The sequence below is a fragment of the Dendropsophus ebraccatus genome, chromosome 4 (genome assembly GCF_027789765.1).
Source record: "Dendropsophus ebraccatus isolate aDenEbr1 chromosome 4, aDenEbr1.pat, whole genome shotgun sequence".
In the NCBI taxonomy this organism is placed as follows: Eukaryota; Metazoa; Chordata; class Amphibia; order Anura; family Hylidae; genus Dendropsophus; species Dendropsophus ebraccatus.
Genome location: NC_091457.1, coordinates 92,340,700 through 92,364,011, shown reverse-complemented (window position 1 = coordinate 92,364,011; position 23,312 = coordinate 92,340,700). Strand labels below are relative to the sequence as shown.

Genomic DNA, 23,312 nt, shown 5'->3' with positions numbered 1-23,312 from the left:
TTATGATTTGCCTTACACACATGGCATTTTTCTCCCATCTGGGGTTTTTGAGGCTCTGTGGCAGTTTTGTCAAAACGCAGCATTCTGACGCGTTTTTATTTGCAAACAGTGGTGTTTCTTCTCCCACAGACTTCAATGGGATTGTTTTGGTTGTCTCAAAAATGCCAATGTTGCGTTTTTTTCTGGCGTTTTTGTTACCTTTTGAGGTCCAGCAACTAAGTCATGTGATGGCAGAGGAAAAAAGTTCAGCACACAAAAACGCCTAACACAAAAACAAGAGTATACAAAAAGGTCAGTGGAGGCTCAGTTATGAGTTTCAAAACACGGGACTAGCCAGATATCCCTCCAGGGAAGGACCCAACAAAGAGATTACCCGTCGTCAGAGACCACCAAAACCACCATATTAAGTGGCCCCTTCAGTCAATATCGAAGAGAGACAAGCCTGATCAGTGATCTGTTTGCTGTATTGGTCTATTAGGCATTGCTACCCCTTAGCCAGAATCCTATTCCTCACTGATGAGGGGCAACAACCCAAAACAGCTGTATGTGGATGGATACCTGGCTTTGGTATTTCCCTGGTCTTATCATCAGACTTGAGTAAATAAGTTGGATATTGACTGAAGGGGCCACTTAATATGGTAGTTTTGGTGGTCTCCTAACAGGAGCCAGCCCTTGGCTGGGTCCTTCCCTGGAGGGATATCTGGCTATTCCTGTGTTTTCAGACTCTTAACTAAGGCTCTGCCAACCTTTTTGCATATTGATGTTTCCCAGGAGCCAATGCACTAAGGATTTCACTGTATTGAGCACTTTAACCAGCAGCCGACGCTTTGGCTGGTCTCCTCGAAATCAGTGATATGTTTGGAATAAACCACAAACAAGGTCATTCACACAAAGTCAAAAATCACTAGGAAAAAAATGCCAAAAAAGGGCACCCTAACAGAAGGTTAGAGTCTTCTAACCTGCGTTAGTTTTCCTTTAAGGGTGTGTTCACATGTACGTGATCTGCAGTGGATTTCACACTGCAAGTTCTGCCACTGTTTGGCTGAGCGGGACACCAGGGAGTCAGGAGCCTAAGAAGCAAGCGGGAGCACGGCCAGGTAACGTATTAGGGTTAAGTGGGGAGGAGCTTTACATTCTCGGAATGTAAAGCCATATAAAATGACAGTACACAGGATTGCAGCAGATTTCGCAGCATGAAATCCACTGCAGTTCCAATACGTGTGAACGAAACCTAACACTGAGAAATCTGCTTCTTTCTTTACTCTAGTGCCACCAAGTGGTGATGCTATGGCAGAAACTTTCGATTTACAGTTTATTTGGTGGAACGAAGAGGAGATAGGGATGTTTGGAAGTGTTCTCCACAACAGAGTTAATTTAACAGAGGCTGCATATACTCTTCACCCTAGTGAAACGACGTGCTCATTGGGAGGAGGTTTGGAAGGCCTTTAAGTGCATTTGTTAGAAATTACAGAGAATAAGAGATTCATTACAGAGCAATTTTACTTTGAGGAAGGAGAGAGCAAGACACTTCCTTGCAACAACTGCCAGATAACAAACAGATGTCTCATACACAGTTGTGCTGAAAACAGCAAGAGGATTTGGTGAAGGATACCAGGTTATGTTTAGTTCTGTGATTTCTTCTGCTGTTTGTTGTGATTTGCCAAACGCGGTTTTCTGCCATTGGTACAGATTTTTCTAAAATTGCTCAATTTTTTTACCCCAAATTTGAGGACAAAATTATGCATTTTTCCTGAGATTGGCGCAAATTTTTCAATAACAGATAATAGCAGAAATACTGTAGAGCCACTCGAGGGTACAAGATCAGCCAAAAGGTATGCCAAATTTTTTAAGGCTTCCCCTATATAGATATTATTGAGTTGCTATTGATGTGAAAAAAGACCTGCACAACCCCTTTGTTGAAAGACAAATAAAAGGGCAAGACAAAATTAGACCTGGACTACACTGACCTTGGGGTAGGCTCTGTGGGGGAGATGGCTCTGTGCATAGTCATGGGCCGGGTGAAGTAAACCAGATAACCTGGAGACACACGAAAAAAGTATGTTTTTTGTAATAATTTGTCCATCATTTATGCTCTTAATGTGGATCCTCATATTACCTGCTCCACAGAAGCGAGCACCAGAAGTACGAGGAAATGGGATGTTAGCATCTTGGTAAGACCCATAGGCATTGGTTACCCGGGCAAATGTTGGCAGTGGTGGAGTAACGGGGCTTTGCAGCGTGTAGGGATTACTCGATGGACTGGATTCCTGGTTCTAAAAGGAAAAAAAAAATAAAAAATTTTGATGCAAGACAGGTGTCACTAAAAGGCGAGCCACAACAGGATACCTAAATGACTTTAAGGTTACAAACCCACTTGCCGGATCTGCAGCGAGTCTCCTTGCTGCGTTTTTGCAGCGAGACTCGCTGCAGATCCCGGCCCTATACTTTCAATAGCAGAGAAACTCGCAGCAGGGATGTACATTCCTGCTGCGATTTTGTCTGCAGCCCGCCCCATTAACCCCCCGGCCGCCGGACATTATACATTACCGGGTCCCCGTTCCTGCTTGCTTCGGGGCTCCCGGTGTCTTCACGGCCCGCCCGGCCAATCAGTGCGCTGCGGCGGGGCAGCGCACTGATTGGCCAGGCGGAACGTGGCGGGAGCCGCTGAAGCAAGCAGGAGCCGGGATCAGGTAATGTATATCGCCCCCAGCCCCTGGCCGCATGATCGCCCCCAGCCCCCGGCCGCACGATCGCCCCAAGCCCCGCAGCCCCCGGCCGCACGATCGCCCCCAGCCCCGCAGCCCCCGGCCGCACGATCGCCCGCAGCCCCCCAGCCCCCGGCCGCACGATCCCCCCCAGCCCCATGATCGCCCCCGGCCGCATGATCCCCCCCAGCCCCCGGCCGCATGATCACCCCCGGCCGCACGATCGCCCCCAGCCCCCGGCCGCACGATCGCCCGCAGCCCCCGGCGGCACGATCGCCCCCAGCCCCGCAGCCCCCGGCGGCACGATCGCCCCCAGCGGGCGATCGTGCAGCCGGGGGCTGCGGGCGATCGTGCGGCCGGGGGCTGCGGGGCTGGGGGCGATCGTGCGGCCGGGGGCTGCGGGGCTGGGGGCGATCGTGCGGCCGGGGGCTGGGGGCTGCGGGGCTGGGGGCGATCGTGCGGCCGGGGGCTGCGGGGCTGGGGGCGATCGTGCGGCCGGGGGCTGCGGGGCTGGGGGCGATCGTGCGGCCGGGGGCGATCGTGCGGCCGGGGGCGATCGTGCGGCCGGGGGCGATCGTGCGGCCGGGGGCTGGGGGCGATCGGGGCTGCAGGGGGGCGGGCAGGATATACATTACCTGATCCCGGCTCCTGCTTGCTTCGGCGGCTCCCGGCACGTTCCGCCCGGCCAATCAGTGCGCTGCCCCGCCGCAGCGCACTGATTGGTCGGGCGGGCCGTGAAGACACCGGGAGCCCCGAAGCAAGCAGGAACGGGGACCCGGTAATGTATAATGTCCGGCGGCCGGGGGGTTAATGGGGCGGGCTGCAGACAAAATCGCAGCAGGGATGTACATCCCTGCTGCGAGTTTCTCTGCTATTGAAAGTATAGGGCCGGGATCTGCAGCGAGTCTCGCTGCAAAAACGCAGCAAGGAGACTCGCTGCAGATCCGGCAAGTGGGTTTGTAACCTAAGGGTAGCTTCACACGTACCGGATCCGCAGCGGATTTCACACTGCAAGTTTGCAGCTAAATCTGCTGCGGATCCTGGTAGTGTGAAGCTGAATAAGCCACGTACACGCAGCAGAATTTTCATTCCGTTGCCTGTATGTGACTCGGCCACTTTAACCTCCTGCATCCCCGGCTTGCAGCATACATTACCTACTCGGCGCTGTGGCTGTGTGAGGTTCCTGGCTGCCCCGGTCCCCATCAGCCAATCAGTGCAAGGCAACACTGATTGGCAGATGGGGACAGACGGGAGTCGGGAGCCTTACACAGCCGCAGCGCCAAGCAGGTAATGGATGCTTCAGGCCGGGGGCAGCCTTGGAGCATACATCACCTGCTTGCTTCGGAGCCTCTGGCATCTCCCGGCGGTCAGCCAATCAGTGTGCTGTGGTGGGGCAGTGCACTGATTGTCTGACCGCGGGGAGATGCTGGGAGGCCCTGAAGCAAGCAGGTGTCTGGAGCAGGTGATGTATGCTCCGGGCTGGGGCTGCGTGCTGCAGGGGGTTTAAAGGGCCGGGTTACATATCCGCAGCGGAATGAAAATTCTGTTGCGGATATGTAATCCCATAGACCTTCACAGTACCAGGATCCACCGCGGATTTCGCTGTAAACCCGCAGCTTAAAATCCGCTGCAGATCCAGTACGTGTGAAGGCACCCTAAAGAGTATTTGCAGCTTTATACCTTCCATATTAAAAACTTTTATTAAAAATGGTTTGTCTTGTAAAAAGGCAATGCCTTAAAAGGGGTAGTCCGGGCCAAATAGAAAACCTGACAGGCAAGGAGTGGTGGGAACATGACACTTAAAGTGTCACTGTCGTGAAAGTTTTTTTTTTTTGCAGAAATCAATAGTACAGGCGATTTTAAGAAACTTTGTAATTGAGTTTATTAGCCGAAAAATGCATTTTTATCATGAAAAAGCAGCTTAAAGCTCTCCCCCCGTCTTCATTGTTCTCCTATGGTGAGAGCTAAATAAAAGACCAAAACAGGACAACAAAGAGTTAATCTACAAGTCCCTCACCCTCTATCTCCTCTGACAGTCACCACTGACCTCTCTGAGCGCTGATTACAGCTGTCACCCAGCTCTGTGCCTGTAATCCTCTGTTATCTGCTCTCTGCTGTCGGCTAACTCCCTCCTCCCCCCTCCCCTCTCCCTAGAACAGACAGGGTTGTGTCTGATGCAGCAAGTCACATTTTCCTGATTTTTTGCAGAGAATGGAAAAGAGCAAGGAGGGGGGGGGGGGGGGACTGGGAAAAGGCTTTTTAAATGCAGATAATGGCATATTTGGCTAATAAACCCAATTACAAAGTTTCTTAAAATCGCCTGGACTATTGATTTCTGCAAAAAATAAATACGACAGTGACTCTTTAAGGATGTTTTCATCGCAACCTGAACTTTTTGTCGGCAGCCATGTCATGTCCAGGTACGATGATAGAGAAAAAGTATAGTTATTATACTCACTACAAAGCTCTCCAAGCAGGAGACCAGCTGCCGCAGACATGGCTCAAGACAGCTTTGATTTCGCTTGACTTTTTGAAAAGAAGTGTCTCTCAATATCTGAAAAAGATTAAATGTTAACTTGAGGGGGAAAAAAAGCAAAAAGTTCTTCTGTCAGCCTTAACAAACATCCCCTCCTTCCAAAGAAAATAAAGGAATCCTGCAGTGCAATGACAGATGTTCCTGCAAGCAGCAGCTGAAAGGCCTAAATTTAGTACAGGACATGATGACATCCTCCCATAATTAATGCATCTGAATTTACAAAAAAAGTTCAAGGAACATATTGCTAATTAATGCCACTTGGTTCTGTCATTCGCTGAGGAACTGTGAAATTTATGCATCATTGGACTTCTGGAAGGCATTAACCCCAGTATTTTTATCCAGCCTGCTAGTCCTTAGCAAAGTCTCAAGCATTTAGTGCTATCTACGGTACATGTATGGCATTGTAATGGTTCAGGGTAGTAGCCTGGGCCTTCTGCATTCTTTGGGTGGACTGCGGAATCTGCCTGACCATAGAATGATAGTAGATGTTTCTGCCCTGGGGCAGAAGAAATACCTTTATTTCCCCCAAAGGGATAAAACTTTTATTCATTAAAGGGGTTGTCCGGAATTTTTCAATAAACTAGCATTGCATTGAACTTTGTGGGTGTTGCATATTCTACATACACTTCTATTTATTTAGAGCGCTTACTGTGTTCTAAGGCTCAGTCACATGACCACTCTGCTTGTGTTTTCTTTACTTACTGTGAAATTCTGTTCCCTTCTGTTTCCTGTTCCTGCCAGTGAGGGAACAGTGAGTCATCAGGTGGGTGGGGTTATGCATATATTTCTTTAGCCACACCCCTAACATCTAACTGACATCTGAGCCCAGACGAAACTGCAGCAGTAAGGACAGCATGATACAATCTCTGTACAGCACTGCAGCGTAGGTTGGAGCTATAAACGGTAAATAAAGGAACTATGGGGTGATTTATCAAAATTTATGCAAGGAACAGGGAAGCAGTTGCCCATAGCCAGATTCAGCCAGCTAGTCAGATTCTAGGTTTCATTTTTAAAAATGAAAGAAGCAATCTGATTGGTCGCTATGGGTAACTGCTCCCCTGCACAGGCTTTGCTAAATCTTCACCTATATTGTTACTATTGTAGTGTAAAGATGTACAGTGTGAGGGCAGTGCTGCTGCTGCTGTGTGTAATATGGAGAGGAGAGATGCTGCTTCACCTCATGGCAGTCACCATGTCATCTATCAATTGCTGAGGTAAACTTGTAACAGAATGCTGCCTCATTGAGACCCCGCCCACCAGTAGGATGGCTACTGTAGTGTATATGTAATCCAAGACTACAACTCCTATCATGTACATGTGTGCTGGGGTTTGTAGTCCTACAACAGATAAAAGTGTGAAAAAACTAATTTATTTGATAACATAACTAATTGGCAGACAGTGAGCCACCATGCTGCTCAAAAGGACACTTGTTGTAATACAGACATTTCCTGCCTATGGGTAGAGTGGGTGGAGCTATAGGCTTGCAGAGCTGTGATGTCACTGCTGACCCCTGTGACCTGGAAATTCTTACAATTCATACAGTTTTGTGCATATCTCAGTTGGCTTATCCCACACTTACTATGCATGCAAACTTAATGGTAGCTTGTTCGGTGTAGCGATTATCCCTGAATGAATGAATGAATTGATTGCCTACTTTGATAAAGCCAGCGTTGTCTGGCGAAACTAGTCAGACTATAAGGTATGGTATTTTAACATAGCAGGTGTTAACTGGAAGAAAGTCCTATCTACTTTAGCAAACTAAACAGTAATAGCTATAGCTAGAAAAAAAATGAAATGTAGCCAAAATGACTTACTTCATTATTAGATCATAGCCTATCCTAGGTGCTATGATCTACAAAGTTGAGCACTGCCTTCCACGCTCTCAGAGACACATATCTTTGTAGCCAGTTAAAATAATGAGCCGACGGTGACCCACAACTATTAAAGAAGCCTTTTCCACTATTCTGTGCATGCATGACTTGCAACACTGGTAAGCTTTCAGACAAAGGGATAATCGCTAACCTGAATAAGCTACCATTAAGTTTGCATGCATAGTAAGTGTGGGATAAGCCAACTGAGATATGCACAAAACTGTAGGTACAGGGTAGCGTGTCACCACACTAGGGGTAATTGGCGCATGTTTTCAGCGAACCCCACTTATCTCGTACTTTGCATTCTATTGCCGTACCACCTCCCCATGGGGAGTGACATGCAATCGCACCAAGGGTAAACTACAAGCACCAGACTATTCTACAAAGTTAAACGTTGATTCTAGTCTGGTGAACGTACCAATACTACCAATATAGTAACTCCAGTTGCAATTTACATTACTCAGCCCTGAAAGTCAACTGTCTACTATAAAACTAAGGTTACTTACCAATCACTGTGCAGCATTCCCCACACATTTATGAGCATTGCAATATAGGATCGTTAGATTACGGTGGACTTAATGGAGGTGAAGTTAACCCCACGACTACCGTGACTCACAGATTGCAGATCCTTGTACAAATTGTCAAGCTACACAAAACATACTGAAAAGGACTAACCACGTTAGCGCTGCTATTTTTAATATAGCACTGTATATACATGTGCACTATGACAATATTAATAGTTAATGAATAAAAGTTAAGTTTTATCCCTTTGGGGAAATAAAGGTATTTCTTCTGCCTTAGGGCAGAAACATATACTGACACGCAAATACTTCCCAATAGGTGAAGGATCAATATCCACATCTGACCATAGAATGATAGCACAGGCCGAGAGTAAAGCGGGAGCACGCGGGGACGAGTGGAGAAATCCGCCGCAAGTCCTGTGTGTGTTTTCTTCAGTGTGCACCCAAAATCTTTCATCCAATGCAACATTTCATCATAGCTTGTCACCATGTATGAAGATAAAATACAGATCTGACTGCCTCCCACCAGTCAACATCACATCAGGACAATACATTCAGTATTCAAGTCTCATTGGCTCAATAACACATCTGTGTACATTAAAAAAAAAAAGACATTGACTTACTTTCAGCAACTTCCCTTTCATGGCAGATGTAATTGTTGTAGGAGTGACAAACTGGAAGGATGGAGCTGCGTTATTGGGATACTGGACAGGAAATGTGACAACCATCCGCACCCTGTGATTCCCACAATGGACAGACACTGTGCAGCTCCGGTTCATAGCATCCATCTGTAGGAAAAAGGGAATTTATATGGACACAATGAGGAGAGTCTACACACCAAAACCAGCAGCAGTTTGAAAGTAAATGGCAGCTCACAGATTCACTTAAAGTGACACTGTTACCCCCTTTGTGCATTCTGACTTCTCTACACGTGTAAAGGGTAAATTTAGCGTTTTTCATACCTTATTTCATATTGTACGTCATGGTGCTTGTTCAAGTAAAAAGTGTCCTTTTATCAACTGCAGATTGTATTAAGTGGCCGTTGGCCCCGCCCCCTTGACGCCCATTGGTTGGCCGACGTAAAGGGGGTGGGGTATAGACCTTTCGGCCAGCCTGTTCCAATGGCCGGCGACGGGGCCAACTGTGGCATGTGGACGGGGCTAAGTGGCACTAATGCTGCGAGGCCACGCCCACTTAACACAATCTGCAGTTGATAAAAGATGACTTTTTACTTGAACAAGCACCATGACGTTTGATATAAAATAAATTTACCCTTTACACCTGTGTAGAGATGTCAGAATGCAAAAAGGAGATGACAGTGTCACTTTAAAGAAAGCCAATCACTAGAAAAACATACCTCAAGCTAAAAGACAGTGCAATATAGCTCCCAGCACTGTTTCCAACCATATAAGTAATTGCTATCAGTGTTACTCATATGGCCTGAAAATGTACTCTGTAAATGTTCCACGCTATATCTACACCATAACCATGTAGGCATCGGGCGATCCTTAGGCTGCTAACTATTCATGGCTGGCAGGAAACATCCTGTGTAATCATGCCTCTAAGATTGTCGGTGCCTCTGGGATGCTGCAGGCTCCTATGGGCCGACACTCCAAGTAAGGCATGATTAGACAGGATGTTTCCTGCCAGCTGTGACTAGTTGACAGGCCAAGGACCGACGCGATCCCTACATAAGTAGGATTTACATACGGAGCAGGGCATTTACAAAGTACGTTTTGGTGCCATATAAGTAACGCTGATGTAATACTGCACTGCATTTTTAGCTGAAGGAACATTTTCCAGTGATTGGTCCCCTTTACAGCACTATGTAGTCAGATTAAAGTAAGCAAGTAGTTCACTTATTGCTTGCGGTTGTAGCCTGTTTCACACTTACCTCAATGTTGACATTGCGGATATGCACATTAATCAGTGAGAATTCTTGCTGTAATGTTTGTGGGAGACCGAGCTGCTCATTTCCCATCACTACAGGAGTTGAGGGAGACTCCTCATCAAATGCCACTGGGAGATAAACAGAAAGAAACAGACCTTAGAAATCATAGACAAGTGATCATTTCCACATGGTATATTATATTATTATTATTTTTTTTTACAAAACTGTTATTATTACAACCATCATAGCAATAGTCTAATAAAAAAAACTGACTTTGTAAATATACGCTTGAAATTTTTTCTAGTTTGATATGAATAAAACTTAAGGAGGTTTCCAGGCAAAGCAGACCGATGAGCTATCCTCAGGATAGTTAATCAGTCACTAATTGGCACTTGTACTATACAGTGACTGGGGCCAGAAGCAGCTGGCTCTGTTTATTGTGTATATGGCAATTTACCCCCTGGTTACCACCCTGCAACCTCCATGTCTGTGTTTATGTTCCTTATGCTAAGCTACAGTGTGGATGCAGAACAACAACTATACAGCTCACTGTAGCAAAACCTTCAGTAGTTCCCAGACCAGTAGTGAGCAGCCTGACTTGTGAATCCAATTTTTTCTCTGAGCAGAAAGCCTGCAAAGTTTTGTCTGCATTTCAGCTATTCCTGCTCACTTCTCCCCCTTGACTTCACCTCTTCCATAGGCTAGAATGAACAGTGCAAGCCTGTGCTCACTTAAAGGGGTATTATCATCTGAACTAAAATAGCCGTAGGACTTGTCAAGTTAAAGATTTATGCAAATACATTCATTAGCAAACTTGCCTCCTTCTCCTGATATTTTGCTCCCATTTCCGTTCAATTGTTGACAGCTCCTTGTCTAGGTTACAGACCACCACTCAGCACTAAAACAGTGGTCTGGCTGATGTATATGGAGCTATATGTATACGTAGCAATGTATTGTATGTATAATGTATAATAATAAATAAATACTATGGGGGAGATTTATCAAACATGGTGTAAAGTGAAACTGGCTCAGTTGCCCCTAGCAACCAATCAGATTCTGCCTTTTATTTCCCAAAGAGTCTGTGAGGAATGAAAAGTGGAATCTGATTGGTTGTTAGGGGAAGCTGAGCCAGTTTCACTTTACACCATGTCTGATAAATCTCCCCTATATCTTTATATACACACAGCAGCCAGTGGTGTCGTGCCACTTTAGACCCTGCCCACTCCCACTAAACTCTACTCATTTTTGTACCACTTTTCAAAACTTTAGAGTGGCAAGGAGAGTTGCCAATTTCTCTGCAAATCTGGAGTTTGCCATAACCTGCACATTTTTAATTCTATAAGACTGTGATAAATTTCCTGATAAATCCACCTACTTTGTGCATAGTAAGGAACCAAAAGACAAATATTGCTGCATTCTGTCAGTGATAAAAATAGCACTTTTATGGTAGATGCTACAAGGGATGCATAAGTAGTACTTGCACCCAGGCTCTGGTGCTTAGAGAGTATCCTAAACTATTTGGCTTTTGCTTGGAGGGGTTCACGGTCGCAGACCGGAATAGTGTTGTTTTTAGTGTAGGGACTCATGTGGGCCAGAAGGTACTCATGCACAAGGTACATGAGGCAATATGGTTTGATTAAATTATATACCAACATTCTGGCGTTGGTTTTTAAATGTAGCTGCGAGGCATTAGAATCAGCCATGGGTAAGCAGTGCAGCGACTTCTCTTTCTCTCTAGGTTTGCATGTATCCTAAACTAAGCAAGGTGCTTACAGGGGTATTTTAGTCATGCAGATCCAGTTCTCTTCTGTCCACTCCCCCAACCTCTCTCTTCTTCCTGCTTTAAGAGTGCAGGCTGCAGCAGTGTCCAGTCTGGGCCAGTGATTGGCTAAGCCAGCAGATCCTGCTACCAAGCACCCATCAAGAATAAAAGAGAGGATCGAGGGACCAGAAGCTACAGGCAGGGCCGTTTCTATAACCGGGCGGGCCGGGCCACCGCACGGGGCACCGAACGCTAGGGGGCGCACGGGAGGGCCCGACAAGCCACCCGGACTCACAGCATCATCAGCACCCCTGCCAACCCCCTTCCCTAAGGGCGATAAAACGGACCCCCCGGCGGCGCCCCCTCACCTCCCACATCTCCCCCCTCACCTCTAGGTGCCGCTTCTGCGGTCCTTGAGGAGGCGGCAGATTCTCAGGCAGTGTTCCTTTAAGCTGCGCGGTGTGCGGCCACACAGCTGAAAGGGAAGCCCTGCACACTGCCGCCGGCTGCCCGCTCAGCCGCTCAAAACTGTGAAAAGTAAGTGGCAATGCGTACAATGTACGCATTGCCACTCACTACAGTACAGGAGGAGCGAAATCCCTGCTCCTGTACGTACATTTCGTAGCTTATTACGTAATGTGCGTATAGAAGCAGGGACTCCCTGCTCCTGTACAGAAGAACGGCGCACGTCCTCTCCCGCGGGCCGTGCGTGATGACGTCATTTCATCATGCACCGCCTGTAGGAGAAGACCTGTAAGCCGCAGACTACAGGAGGATGAGGCCGATCAGGGCTGGAACGGAGAACAGGTGAGTGTTTTGGGTTTTTTTAAACGTAGACTTTGCGCATTACTGTGGAGACTGAGGGGTTAATGCAAGGGGTCCGAGGGGGGTAATTTAATATACATACAAGGGGGAGGTGGAGTTATACTGGGGGCAACCAAAGGGGAGTATGTATGGTGATATGGGGGCAGTACAGGAGGACATTACTACTATATGGAGACAATGCTGGGGGACATTACTACTATATGGAGACAATGCTGGGGGACATTACTACTATATGGGACAATGCTGGGGGACATTACTACTATATGGGGGCAATGCTGGGGGGCTTTACTACTATATGGGACAATGCTGGGGGACATTACTACTATAAGGGGGCAATGCTGGGGGGCATTACTACTATATGGGGGCAGTGCTGGGGGACATTACTACTATATGGAGACAATGCTGGGGGACATTACTACTATATGGGGGCAGTGCTGGGGGACATTACTACTATATGGAGACAATGCTGGGGGACATTACTACTACTATATGGAGACAATGCTGGGGGACATTACTACTATATGGGACAATGCTGGGGGACATTACTACTATATGGAGACAATGCTGGGGGACATTACTACTATATGGGACAATGCAGGGGACATTACTACTATATGGGACAATGCAGGGGGACATTACTAGTATATGGAGACAATGCAGGGGGACATTACTACTATATGGAGACAATGCTGGGGGACATTACTACTATATGGAGACAATGCTGGGGGACATTACTACTATATGGAGACAATGCTGGGGGACATTACTACTATATGGAGACAATGCAGGGGACATTACCAGTATATAGGGGCAATGCAGGGACATTACTACTATATGGGACAATGCTGGGGGGACATTACTACTATATGGGACAATGCAGGGGGACATTACTACTATATGGGACAATGCTGGGGGACATTACTACTATATGGGGCATTGCTGGAGGACATTACTACTATATGGAGACAATGCAGGAGGACATTACTACTATATGGAGACAATGCAGGGGGACATTACTACTATATGGAGACAATGTGGGGGGACATTACTACTATATGGGGCATTGCTGGGGGACATTACTACTATATGGAGACAATGCAGGGGGACATTACAAGTATATAGGGGCAATGCAGGGGACATTATTACTATATAGGAAGTGCAGGGGGACATATGGGGGGAGTGCAGGGGGGCATTACTACTATATAGGTTGAGTGCAGGGTGACATTATTACTATATGGTGGCACAGCATACAAAGGGTAACTCGCATACCTACTGACTTTACTGCACCAAACAGCACAATTATTACATTTTGAGACCCTATAAGTGGGAAAAGGGAAGAAAGTTGCTGAAGAAGTGCAAAGATTAAGATGTTTGTCTCGCAGGTTCTGAAGAGACGAATTCTAACTGCAAGAAATCATCATGAAGGTCCAGGCTAGAAGGAGAGGAAAACGAAAGTGACGCCTCAGATCAAGGAAGACTTCACCTGTGAGTCACTGAATGATGTTTTTCTATTCAGGAGAACATTATTTGTCAAGGGTGCAGAACTGCTCTATTCCATAATACACACACTGCTTCTTCCTATTAACCCGAATCTTGATAATAGCCCCCCTTTCTTCCCCAGGACTGAAGGGGGGGGGGGGGCGCTTTTATCAAGAGTCGCCCTGTTGCCAAAAAGACCTAGAAACTGCCCTGGCTACAGGGGAGCAGCAGGGGACAATATGTGTATATTTTTTTTTCCTATGGCCTTACCCTCTTCTTCTGAGTGAACAGAACTTTGCTCTTGGGGTTGTAGGGACTTTTCTTGTTCTGGCATCAAGGGTAATCCATCAATCAATTCATCAACTGGTTCCATGATATCATTAGCACACAGCTGGATTTCAGCATAAGAATTTAAGTTATTGAGGCATAATTAAATAACGAATAAGCATTTATTTACAAAATATAATTACAAGCAGTTTTAAAGGTGTAGATAGAAATAGAATAGAAAATAGATACTGTCGGACAAGATCTCTGTGCAACCGCCTTCTACTATCTTCAACTTACCCTTTGAAGCTGAGCATCCACCCTCCACATTCGCAATGTCTGGTCTCGTGACCAAGTCACCAATTGATAGTCTTTAAACCCTGGGAATGAAATAAATGTTCATAAATTAAAAAAAGATTATTATTAATTGATATTAATATCAAATTCCCAAAGAATACATAAAGCCATCTGTTCACCAGTTTACAGAAAATAAATGTGCACCTTTTACTTAAAAAAAAAGAAGCTATTGACAAGTTTTAGCAATGCAGCATGTACAGTGGTTCCTCAAGTTCACTAAGTTCATAATAGACTGGGACTGTCTGTAGCATTGTATGTGGAGTATGGTCTCAAGTTACAATATGTACAGGCATCCTGCCTATTTAGCAAATTAAAGCGGCACGGTCATTAAAAACAACCTTGCCTATTTGGACAGAGGCATCAATAGGTAACATATTTGTAATTCACTTCATTTAAAAAATATATATGTTTTCCGTGTGTAATAACACTAGCCACTAAGTGATACTGTTTCTGCTCATCTGTCGTCAATACATGTTTGTGTATGACAACTGAATGGCTTAGATGAAAATACAAGATGTGAGGGTAGGACATTCAGAGCTCTGTGCTTTCCTGTGCTTTCAATCACAGTGCAGTGAGCCCAGCAGCAGACTTCTTATAGAAGATCAGGTGACCAGCTATCAGGGATCACTGGAGATGAAGTGAACTACTAATGCATTAGATATTAATGCCTCTGTCAGAATACGCAAAGTTATTTTTAAAGACATTTAAAGGGGAACTCCAGGTAGAGGTAAAAAAAAAAAAAAAAAAAAAATTAACCTTCTGCAGAAGCAAATAGCATTACTTACCTATCTATCCCAGTTTTGAAACTACCAAAAATCCATTTGTTTGTTTTTTTTTTGTGGGGGGGGGGGGGGGGGGGGGGTTCTGTTTTGTGTGGTTGTACTTCCTGGTTGAGCAGTTGTACACAGTACTACAAATTCCAGAGTGCAATACTTTCCCTCAGCTGTTCATCACAGTTATCCACCCTGCCCATTCCCCAACCAGATCTGTTGCAGAACATCTAGGCTGTGTTCACACATTGCAGTTTCATTGTGTTACTGAAATATTTGCAGTACTTTATCATTTCATTATAGTCCCACCCACACAGCGCTGTATTCTCTACCTGTAACACCACACAGCACACTGTATTCTCTACCTGTAACACTACACAGCACGCTGTATTCTCTACCTGTAACACCACACAGCACGCTGTATTCTCTACCTGTAACACCACACAGCACGCTGTATTCTCTATCTGTAACACCACACAGCACGCTGTATTTTCTACCTGTAACACCACACAGCGTTGTATTCCCTACCTGTAACACCACACAGCACGCTGTATTCTCTACCTGTAACACCACACAGCACTGTATTCTCTACCTGTAACACCACACAGCACGCTGTATTCTCTACCTGTAACACCACACAGCACACTGTATTCTCTACCTGTAACACCACACAGCACGCTGTATTCTCTACCTGTAACACCACACAGCACGCTGTATTCTCTACCTGTAACACCACACAGCACACTGTATTCTCTACCTGTAACACCACACAGCAGGCTGTATTCTCTACCTGTAACACCACACACCACACTGTATTCTCTACCTGTAACACCACACAGCACGCTGTATTCTCTGTCTGTAACACCACACAGCACACTGTATTCTCTACCTGTAACACCACACAGCACACTGTATTCTCTACCTGTAACACCACACAGCAGGCTGTATTTTCTACCTGTAACACCGCACAGCACGCTGTATTCTCTACCTGTAACACCACACAGCACGCTGTTACTACCTGTAACGCTGATATTGGTATAAAGAACTTTTCGAATTTAATAAAAAAAAATAATAATTCTTTTCATCTCCATGCACATGTTATGATCAAGCATCTTTTATCTTTGAGGTTAAGCCCCACAATAAGGACTTTATCTAATATCATCTTACATGGGATACACTGTTTATGCCTCATTTTCGGACAGGTGGGATTGGCAGTGCCGGCTCTGATCCTCTCTGCCGTTTAGCCTCATTTAATTGTGTTACTGCATAATTTTTGTGAATATGATGCAGTACTGCAATGAAACTCCAACATGTGTGAACATAGCCCTAATTTTACTGCAGACTTTTGCACAATCAGTGAAGCAGGGGCGTAGCTAGGATTCACGGGGCCCAATAGCAAAAAATTTTAAGGGGCCCCCTCCCCTATGCACAACACAAAGCACTGTATGTATTATTTATATATATATATATATGCATATGCTTTACTGCTGGTGCACGGATATCCCCTGATCTCTGCACGAAGCTCTGCACATTTTCCTTTTCTATTTGATTGCAGCAGCTGGAGAACAGAGGTTATTAGAACAGTGAAGCAGAGATCTCTGTCTTCTGCTTGTTAACCCTTTTTTGTGTTGCAGCATGTAAGAAAACTTTTACACTGTAGTACATAAGGTGTTAAACAGAAGGACACACGCTCTTACCTTTTCACCCGGGGCCCCCCTCCTGCATGGGCCCCATAGCAACTGCCTAACCCTGCCTGTATGGTAGCTGCGCCACTGCAGTGAAGTTACAGCATCTGCTTCTGGCCGGTCTGAGATGGTGAATCAATCAGGGCATTGGGGGATCCAGCCAAGCCTCCTGTGACATTACCCCCTGCCCCCTGTCTGCATCATCAGCCTGCGCTCAGCAAACACAATGTGAGACAGAGGCATGGAATATTTGTCTCCTAAGGTGGGAGAGCAGTGGAACTAGGAGACAATGTGGATTGTCACAGAGGCCAGTTTTTTTCACTTCCTGGATTACAATCAGCTACCAGTGTGGCAGAACCGCACAGATATAGTAATACATTATATAGACACATGTATATAACTTTTAATGTACTTTTAATAGAAAACAAGTTTTCCTTATGTGCAATTCCACTTTAATGACCTTGTCGAAATTTTATTTTGCAATGAGTGTAAAGGGGTTTAAATTTACCATTACCACCATGAAATAATTATACATTATGCAGGACAACCAACCTTCCTTTTGTTTTCGCCACTGAAACTCGAGCACTACATCATCATGTCCCACAAAGATGTGCACTGGGGAATGAAGATCGTAAACATTCCATAGCAGAAGACTGTTTTCTCTCCGCAGCTGGGGAACCATGACTGTGACCAGGCCATTGCTGAAGGGCTGAGGGGTAAAAATAAATTAACAGATTGTGGGACGGCTGCTTGTCAGCTGCCTACACATGTCCATATGAAATTCTAGGATACAGTCATCGATCACAGTCACATTTCTGTAAAATGCTAAAAGTTTATAGAACAAGCCTTGATATAGGGCACAAGGTCCAGATAAATCTAACTGTACATGCAAGGAAAACTTCAGTTAATACAACCTCTGTTCATTTGCCCCATAAAAGGCACATGAAAATAATTGAAGAGAGATTCTGGGTTAGGGTATTTTCACACTAAGCAAAATTGGCGGAATTCCATGGCGGAGTGCTCAGTGTGAACTGGCCCTTATTAAGTAGAATGAGGGTGTTCAGTGCATTGAGGACGGTCCTTTAGCCCTCGCCACCACTAATCTGACCACACACACCAATTCCTGCAGAACACCTACTAATGAATATTTAGCTGGTGTTCTGCAGTAACGTCACTTTAGGCCACCATTCACTGCAGAGTGCTGGCTAAATATTCATTAGTACAGTCATGGCCAAAAGTTTTGAGAATGATACAAATATTATTTTTTAAAGTCTAATGCTTCAGATTTTAAAATGGCAATTTGCATATACTCCAGAATGTTATAAAGAGTGATCAGCTTAACAGCAATTACTTGCAAAGTCAATATTTGCCTAGAAAATGAACTTTATCCCCCAAAACAAATTTCAACCTCACTGCAGCCCTGCCTTAAAAGGACCAGCAAACATCGTTTCAGTGATTGCTCCATTAACACAGGTGTGGGTGTTGATGAGGACAGGGCTGGAGATCAATCTGTCATGATTAAGTAAGAATGACACCACTGGACATTTTAAAAGGAGGCTGGTGCTTGGCATCATTGTTTCTCTTCTGTTAACCATAGTTATCTCTAAAGAAACACGTGCAGTCATCATTGCACTGCACAAAAATGGCCTAACAGGGGAAAAGTATCGCAGCTGGAAAGATTGCACCTCAGTCAACAATCGCATCATCAAGATCTTCAAGGAGAGAGGTTCCATTGTTGCCAAAAAGGCTTCAGGGCGCCCAGGAAAGACCAGCAAGCGCCAGGACCATCTCTTAAAAGTGTTTCAGCTGCGGGATGGGGCTACCAGCAGTGCAGAGCTTGCTCAGGAATGGCAGCAGGCAGGTGTGAGTGCATCTGCATGCACTGTGAGGCAGAAACTCTTGGAGCAAGGCCTGGTCTCAAGGAGGGCAGCAAAGAAGCCATTTCTCTCCAGAAAAAAAACATCAGGGAGTGATTGATATTCTGCAAAAGGTACAGGGAGTGGACTGCTGAGGACTTAGGTAAAGTCATTTTCTCTGATGAATCCCCTTTTCGATTGTTTGGGACATCTGGAAAACAGCTTATTTGGAGAAGACGAAGTAAGCGCTACCACCTGTCTTGTCTCATGCCAACTGTAAAGCATCCTGAAACCATTCATGTGTGGGGTTGCTTCTCAGCCAAGGGAATTGGCTCTCTCACAATCTTGCCTAAAAACACAGCCATGAATAAAGAATGGTACCAGAACGTCCTCCAAAAGCAACTTCTCCCAACCGTCCAAGAGCAGTTTGGTGATCAACAATGCCTTTTCAAGCATGATGGAGCACCTTGCCATAAAGCAAAGGTGATAACTAAATGGCTCAGGGAACAAAACATAGAGGGTGCATGGCCATTTTGGGTCCATGGTCTGGAAACTGCCCAGATCTTAATCCCATTGAGAACTTGTGGTCAATCATCAAGAGACGGGTGGACAAACAAAAACCAACAAATTCTGACAAAATGCAAGCATTGATTGTGCAAGAATGGACTGCTATCAGTCAGGATTTGGTCCAGAATTTGATTGAGAGCATGCCAGAAAGAATTGCAGAGGTCCTGAAGAAGAAGGGTCAACACTGCAAATATTGACTTGCTGCATTAACTCATTCTAAATGGCAATATAAGCTTTTGTTACTCATAATATGATTACAATTATATTTCTGTATGTAATAAAAACATCTGACAAACACACATAAAAACCAGAGGGCAGAAGATCATGTGAAAATATAATATTTGTGTCATTCTCAAAACTTTTGCATATGACTGTAGGTGTTTTGCAGAAGGCAACGGGTGTGCAGATCGGTACACCGAATACCTTCATTTACAATTGTGTTTAACTTTTTTTTTTTTTTATTTACATAAAACAGAACAGTAACATACATTTAAAGAAAGCAAATTATGCAGCATAGTTAGTTGCTAACATGGCAAATCTTCATTTAAATATTTCATTTACAAAAGCTTATTCAAAACTATTGCAGTGCACCAACATAGTAAAGATACATGCAGCCTCCGTGTTTACTGCTCTATTAGAAATCAGCTGATTGATTCCCTTTAAAAGGAAAAGTCCAGCCAAAATTTATTTTTTATATGTTATTACTGATGGAAAGTTATACAATTTTCTAATGTACATTCAAAAATGTATTCAATCAAAAACACTGTATACTACATTTACATACACATCCATTGTAATTCCAATGGAGTGTCCAGCAGGGGGCGCACTATATATAGAAGTCAATGGTACTCATTGACTTCTATATATAGTGCGCCCCCTGCTGGACACTCCATAGGAATTACACCTTTCGTCGTGACGTCACTGCTTCAGAGATAATTCTAACACTTCCTGATACACTAAATTAAGGGAAATAGCAGTATATGAGCATTTCCCATAATTAATGTACATTAGAAAAATTGTATAACTTTCCATCAGTAATAACATATAAAAAATAAATTTTGGCCGGACTTCTCCTTTAAGGTTCCATGCGATAAAGAGGCCTCATCAGACAAAGGCCTCCTCTATATATTCCACATCTTACCACAAAAGGCCTTTACAAGAGCCAGTCTGAACAAGACAATTTTGGCAGCCTAGAAGCGAGTATAGCAAACAATGTTATTTCTTAACTCTGTGTTCTGATGTCACCACTTTGTATTATAATGGATTATGAAAAACTGACAGATAGTATACTTACTGTATAACGTGCTTTCCACACAGGCACTTGACAAGCTAAGACACTGAGACATTTCCGTGGTTGTCGTGAATCCCAGAACTGAAAAGGAGAAAAAAAAAAAATGGCATCAAAGCATTTGATGACCAAAAAGCTTACTGCAGGCCACATGGTCAAGACTAAATTCTGGATGGAAGCAACGGAATACACAAGTGGGCTATATTATAGCAACAGCTTAATAAAATGCTAATTCAACTTCCTTAAAGCGAAACGGTACCATCCCGACATCCCCCCCAAAAACAGTCAGTACTGTTTTACTGTACTATACTGTCACACGCATGTCCGGTCCCAGGGTCTGTCCTGGCTGGGGCGGGGAGACAAATTCACTTAAAATAAGTTTTCAGGGTACAAACCCACACACCGTATATGCAGCGTATTTACTACTGCGATACGCAGCAAATACGCAGCAAATTAGATCTAAATAACTGAACACAGCATCAAATCTTCACCATCACATCTGCTGCGTATTGGCTGCGTATTTGCTGCGTTTTTGCTGCGTATACGGTGTGTGGGTTTATACCCTAAAGGTACAACGGCCACATTCAACTGTGTCAGCATCTCCATGGGTTTTCAGAGTCTATCAATACCCCTGCAGCTGTTAGTGTTTGTCTCTCCTCTTCATTTCAATACAGATTGACCACCAATATGGTGCTCAGAAATATGCCTTTGGGGTCTAAGGAATCAGTGTAATTACTAAGCTGCTTTATCAGTAAGCCAAACTAAGGGCCAGTGTCACCACTGATGGTAACAGACAAAAAGCCTTTTCAGAATAATATATTACAGAGTATTTACATCATGGAGGCAAGTGTCACACATTGGAGACAGATGCTGAATTATTTTTTCTGATCTCTTTCTATTTTTTTATTGAAATTTTTTATTTGATATTTTTAAACATCATAGGAACGGCTTTTAAAACATATTTTTAAACATCATAGGTACCTATTACTTTGGGACCACAGCAGCATACACTGAAAAAATCCTGCCGGTTGGTGGTCTTATTATGACACGAGTGGGGTACAGAACTCAGAGAATAGCCGCTGATGCATTGTAATAAACACAAAGCCTCGCACTGCAGACTCCACTAGGAATCCCACCTGCCTCAGTGTGTGTCAATGCGATGCCTCACGCAGATCCACTCTCAGCCGCTCTCCGCTCAAAGAACTGACATGTCAATTCTTTGAGCGGAGCGCAACACATTACATTGACACACTGGGGCAAGCGGCATTCCGAGCAGAGTCTGCGGAATTTCACCTCTTTTACACAGTGTGAACAGACCCTTACAATACAGCCTACGCCACTTCTGGGAATTCTGTCCTTCACCTGCAAAAGTGGAGGACCACGCACCTTCAGGATTTTTTCAGCGTATCCTGCCGTGGTCCCAAAGTGATAGGTACACTTTAAAATCCTTCAAAGATATTATGTACAGCAGCCACATGGGCTGTAGGAAAAAATAGACAGGAATGACTATTGACCCATTTCTATTGAAGGTCTTCCTAGCAGGACAAGTCGAGCTGTGAACATCCCGTTTTGTGAATTATGTATTTGATTGTTATCTATACACAGGTGTCACCTTTTAGGCAGCGTTAACATTACCCTTGTGCCTTCTGAGGCACTGATATGTCAGCACCTTGTCAAAATCTAGGGCCGAGGTACCTGTGCGCAGACTGTTCTATGGCCTGATAGTGGTTAGCGTTGATTTTCTATCACACCCAACCCCGGCCGACATAAGGTGTATGGGGACCTTTAGTGACCTAGTCTGTATTTCAATACTTTCCCCTGTCAGCGTTTTTATCGGAGAAAAAAAATACTCTCTCTTCAATAGTCAGGCTCCTATCCAGCTCTGTGTGTGAACAAGTGAAAAAAGGCATTTTTTTTGGCAGAAACAGGTCATAAATAATGAGCATGTTCATTATTTCTACACGCATTTATCTCTACTGATGGTCAATTCCCTATAGACTTTAGTAGTAGACAGAGCACATTGAAAATATGGCCATATTGTTTACTCAAAATTGCAGCCATATTTTGCTTTTATTTTACTGTGTGTGAACATAGCCTCCTTCTGTAAAAACTGTACATCTTAAAATGTATGGAGAGGAGGTGGCAGAGTGGTTAGAGAAACAGAGACAGACACACAGAGAGGCTCCTGCAGCTTGTAATGAGTATACTGCACAGTAATGATCTATAATGCCATCCCTGCTGCTTCTGAGGGTGTGCTATAAAGACACACAGAAGCTGGATCCTTTTCTGTGTGTGTGTGTGTGTGTGTGTGTTTGTGTGTGTGTATAAAGTGTATAGAAGACATCATAACAGCTAGTCTCCATCCAAAAATACCATATTCAAGTTATAGAAACATCAAACTTTATTGAAATCCAGATAGGCAGTATCCAAAGCACTACCTTTATCACTACCTATTGTGACATAGTCAAAGAAATCGGTGAGATTCGTTTGACATGATCTGTGCTTATGTGCATCCATCAACTGTTTCCCTAATTTTTTTTTCCTATAACTATTACAGATGTCAAGCTAACTGGCCTGTAGTTACTAGCCTTTTCTCCACTACCCTTCCTTCTGTGGGCTATACTGTGGTTCCCCAATTTGTATAATATATTTTTCGATTGATTTCTTCTGATCACTGGTGGATGTGTATTATTACTAATATATATTATTAGCTCACAATGTGCTGTATACAATTATTGTCTGTGTGTCCTCTGACTGATCTGACTTTGAGTTGCACTGCTTTTGCTTCTTAAATTGTTTTAATATTTTTTCATATGATTATTGATAAAGTCCATAACAGATGGACAAATGTAACAGCAGAGCCAGAGTAGCTATTAAGTATCATAAAGGAAAATCACCACACATCATCAAATATAATGTGGGGACCTAACAAACA

General features: G+C 44.3%; 1 protein-coding gene across 1 annotated transcript in view; it reads right to left on the bottom strand.

The window, feature by feature from the left end:
• WDR59 (WD repeat domain 59) overlaps positions 1 to 23,312 on the bottom strand; it is a 59,100-nt gene that overhangs the window by 20,031 nt on the left and 15,757 nt on the right. Inside the window, exons 9-17 of the mRNA XM_069966275.1 lie at positions 20,384 to 20,461; positions 17,219 to 17,375; positions 14,155 to 14,234; positions 13,861 to 13,981; positions 9,528 to 9,652; positions 8,257 to 8,421; positions 5,164 to 5,259; positions 2,117 to 2,273; positions 1,968 to 2,037 (exon numbers count right to left, since the gene is read on the bottom strand). Coding sequence (XP_069822376.1) covers positions 1,968 to 2,037; positions 2,117 to 2,273; positions 5,164 to 5,259; positions 8,257 to 8,421; positions 9,528 to 9,652; positions 13,861 to 13,981; positions 14,155 to 14,234; positions 17,219 to 17,375; positions 20,384 to 20,461 — 1,049 coding nt within the window. The remainder of the gene's footprint in view (positions 1 to 1,967; positions 2,038 to 2,116; positions 2,274 to 5,163; positions 5,260 to 8,256; positions 8,422 to 9,527; positions 9,653 to 13,860; positions 13,982 to 14,154; positions 14,235 to 17,218; positions 17,376 to 20,383; positions 20,462 to 23,312) is intronic.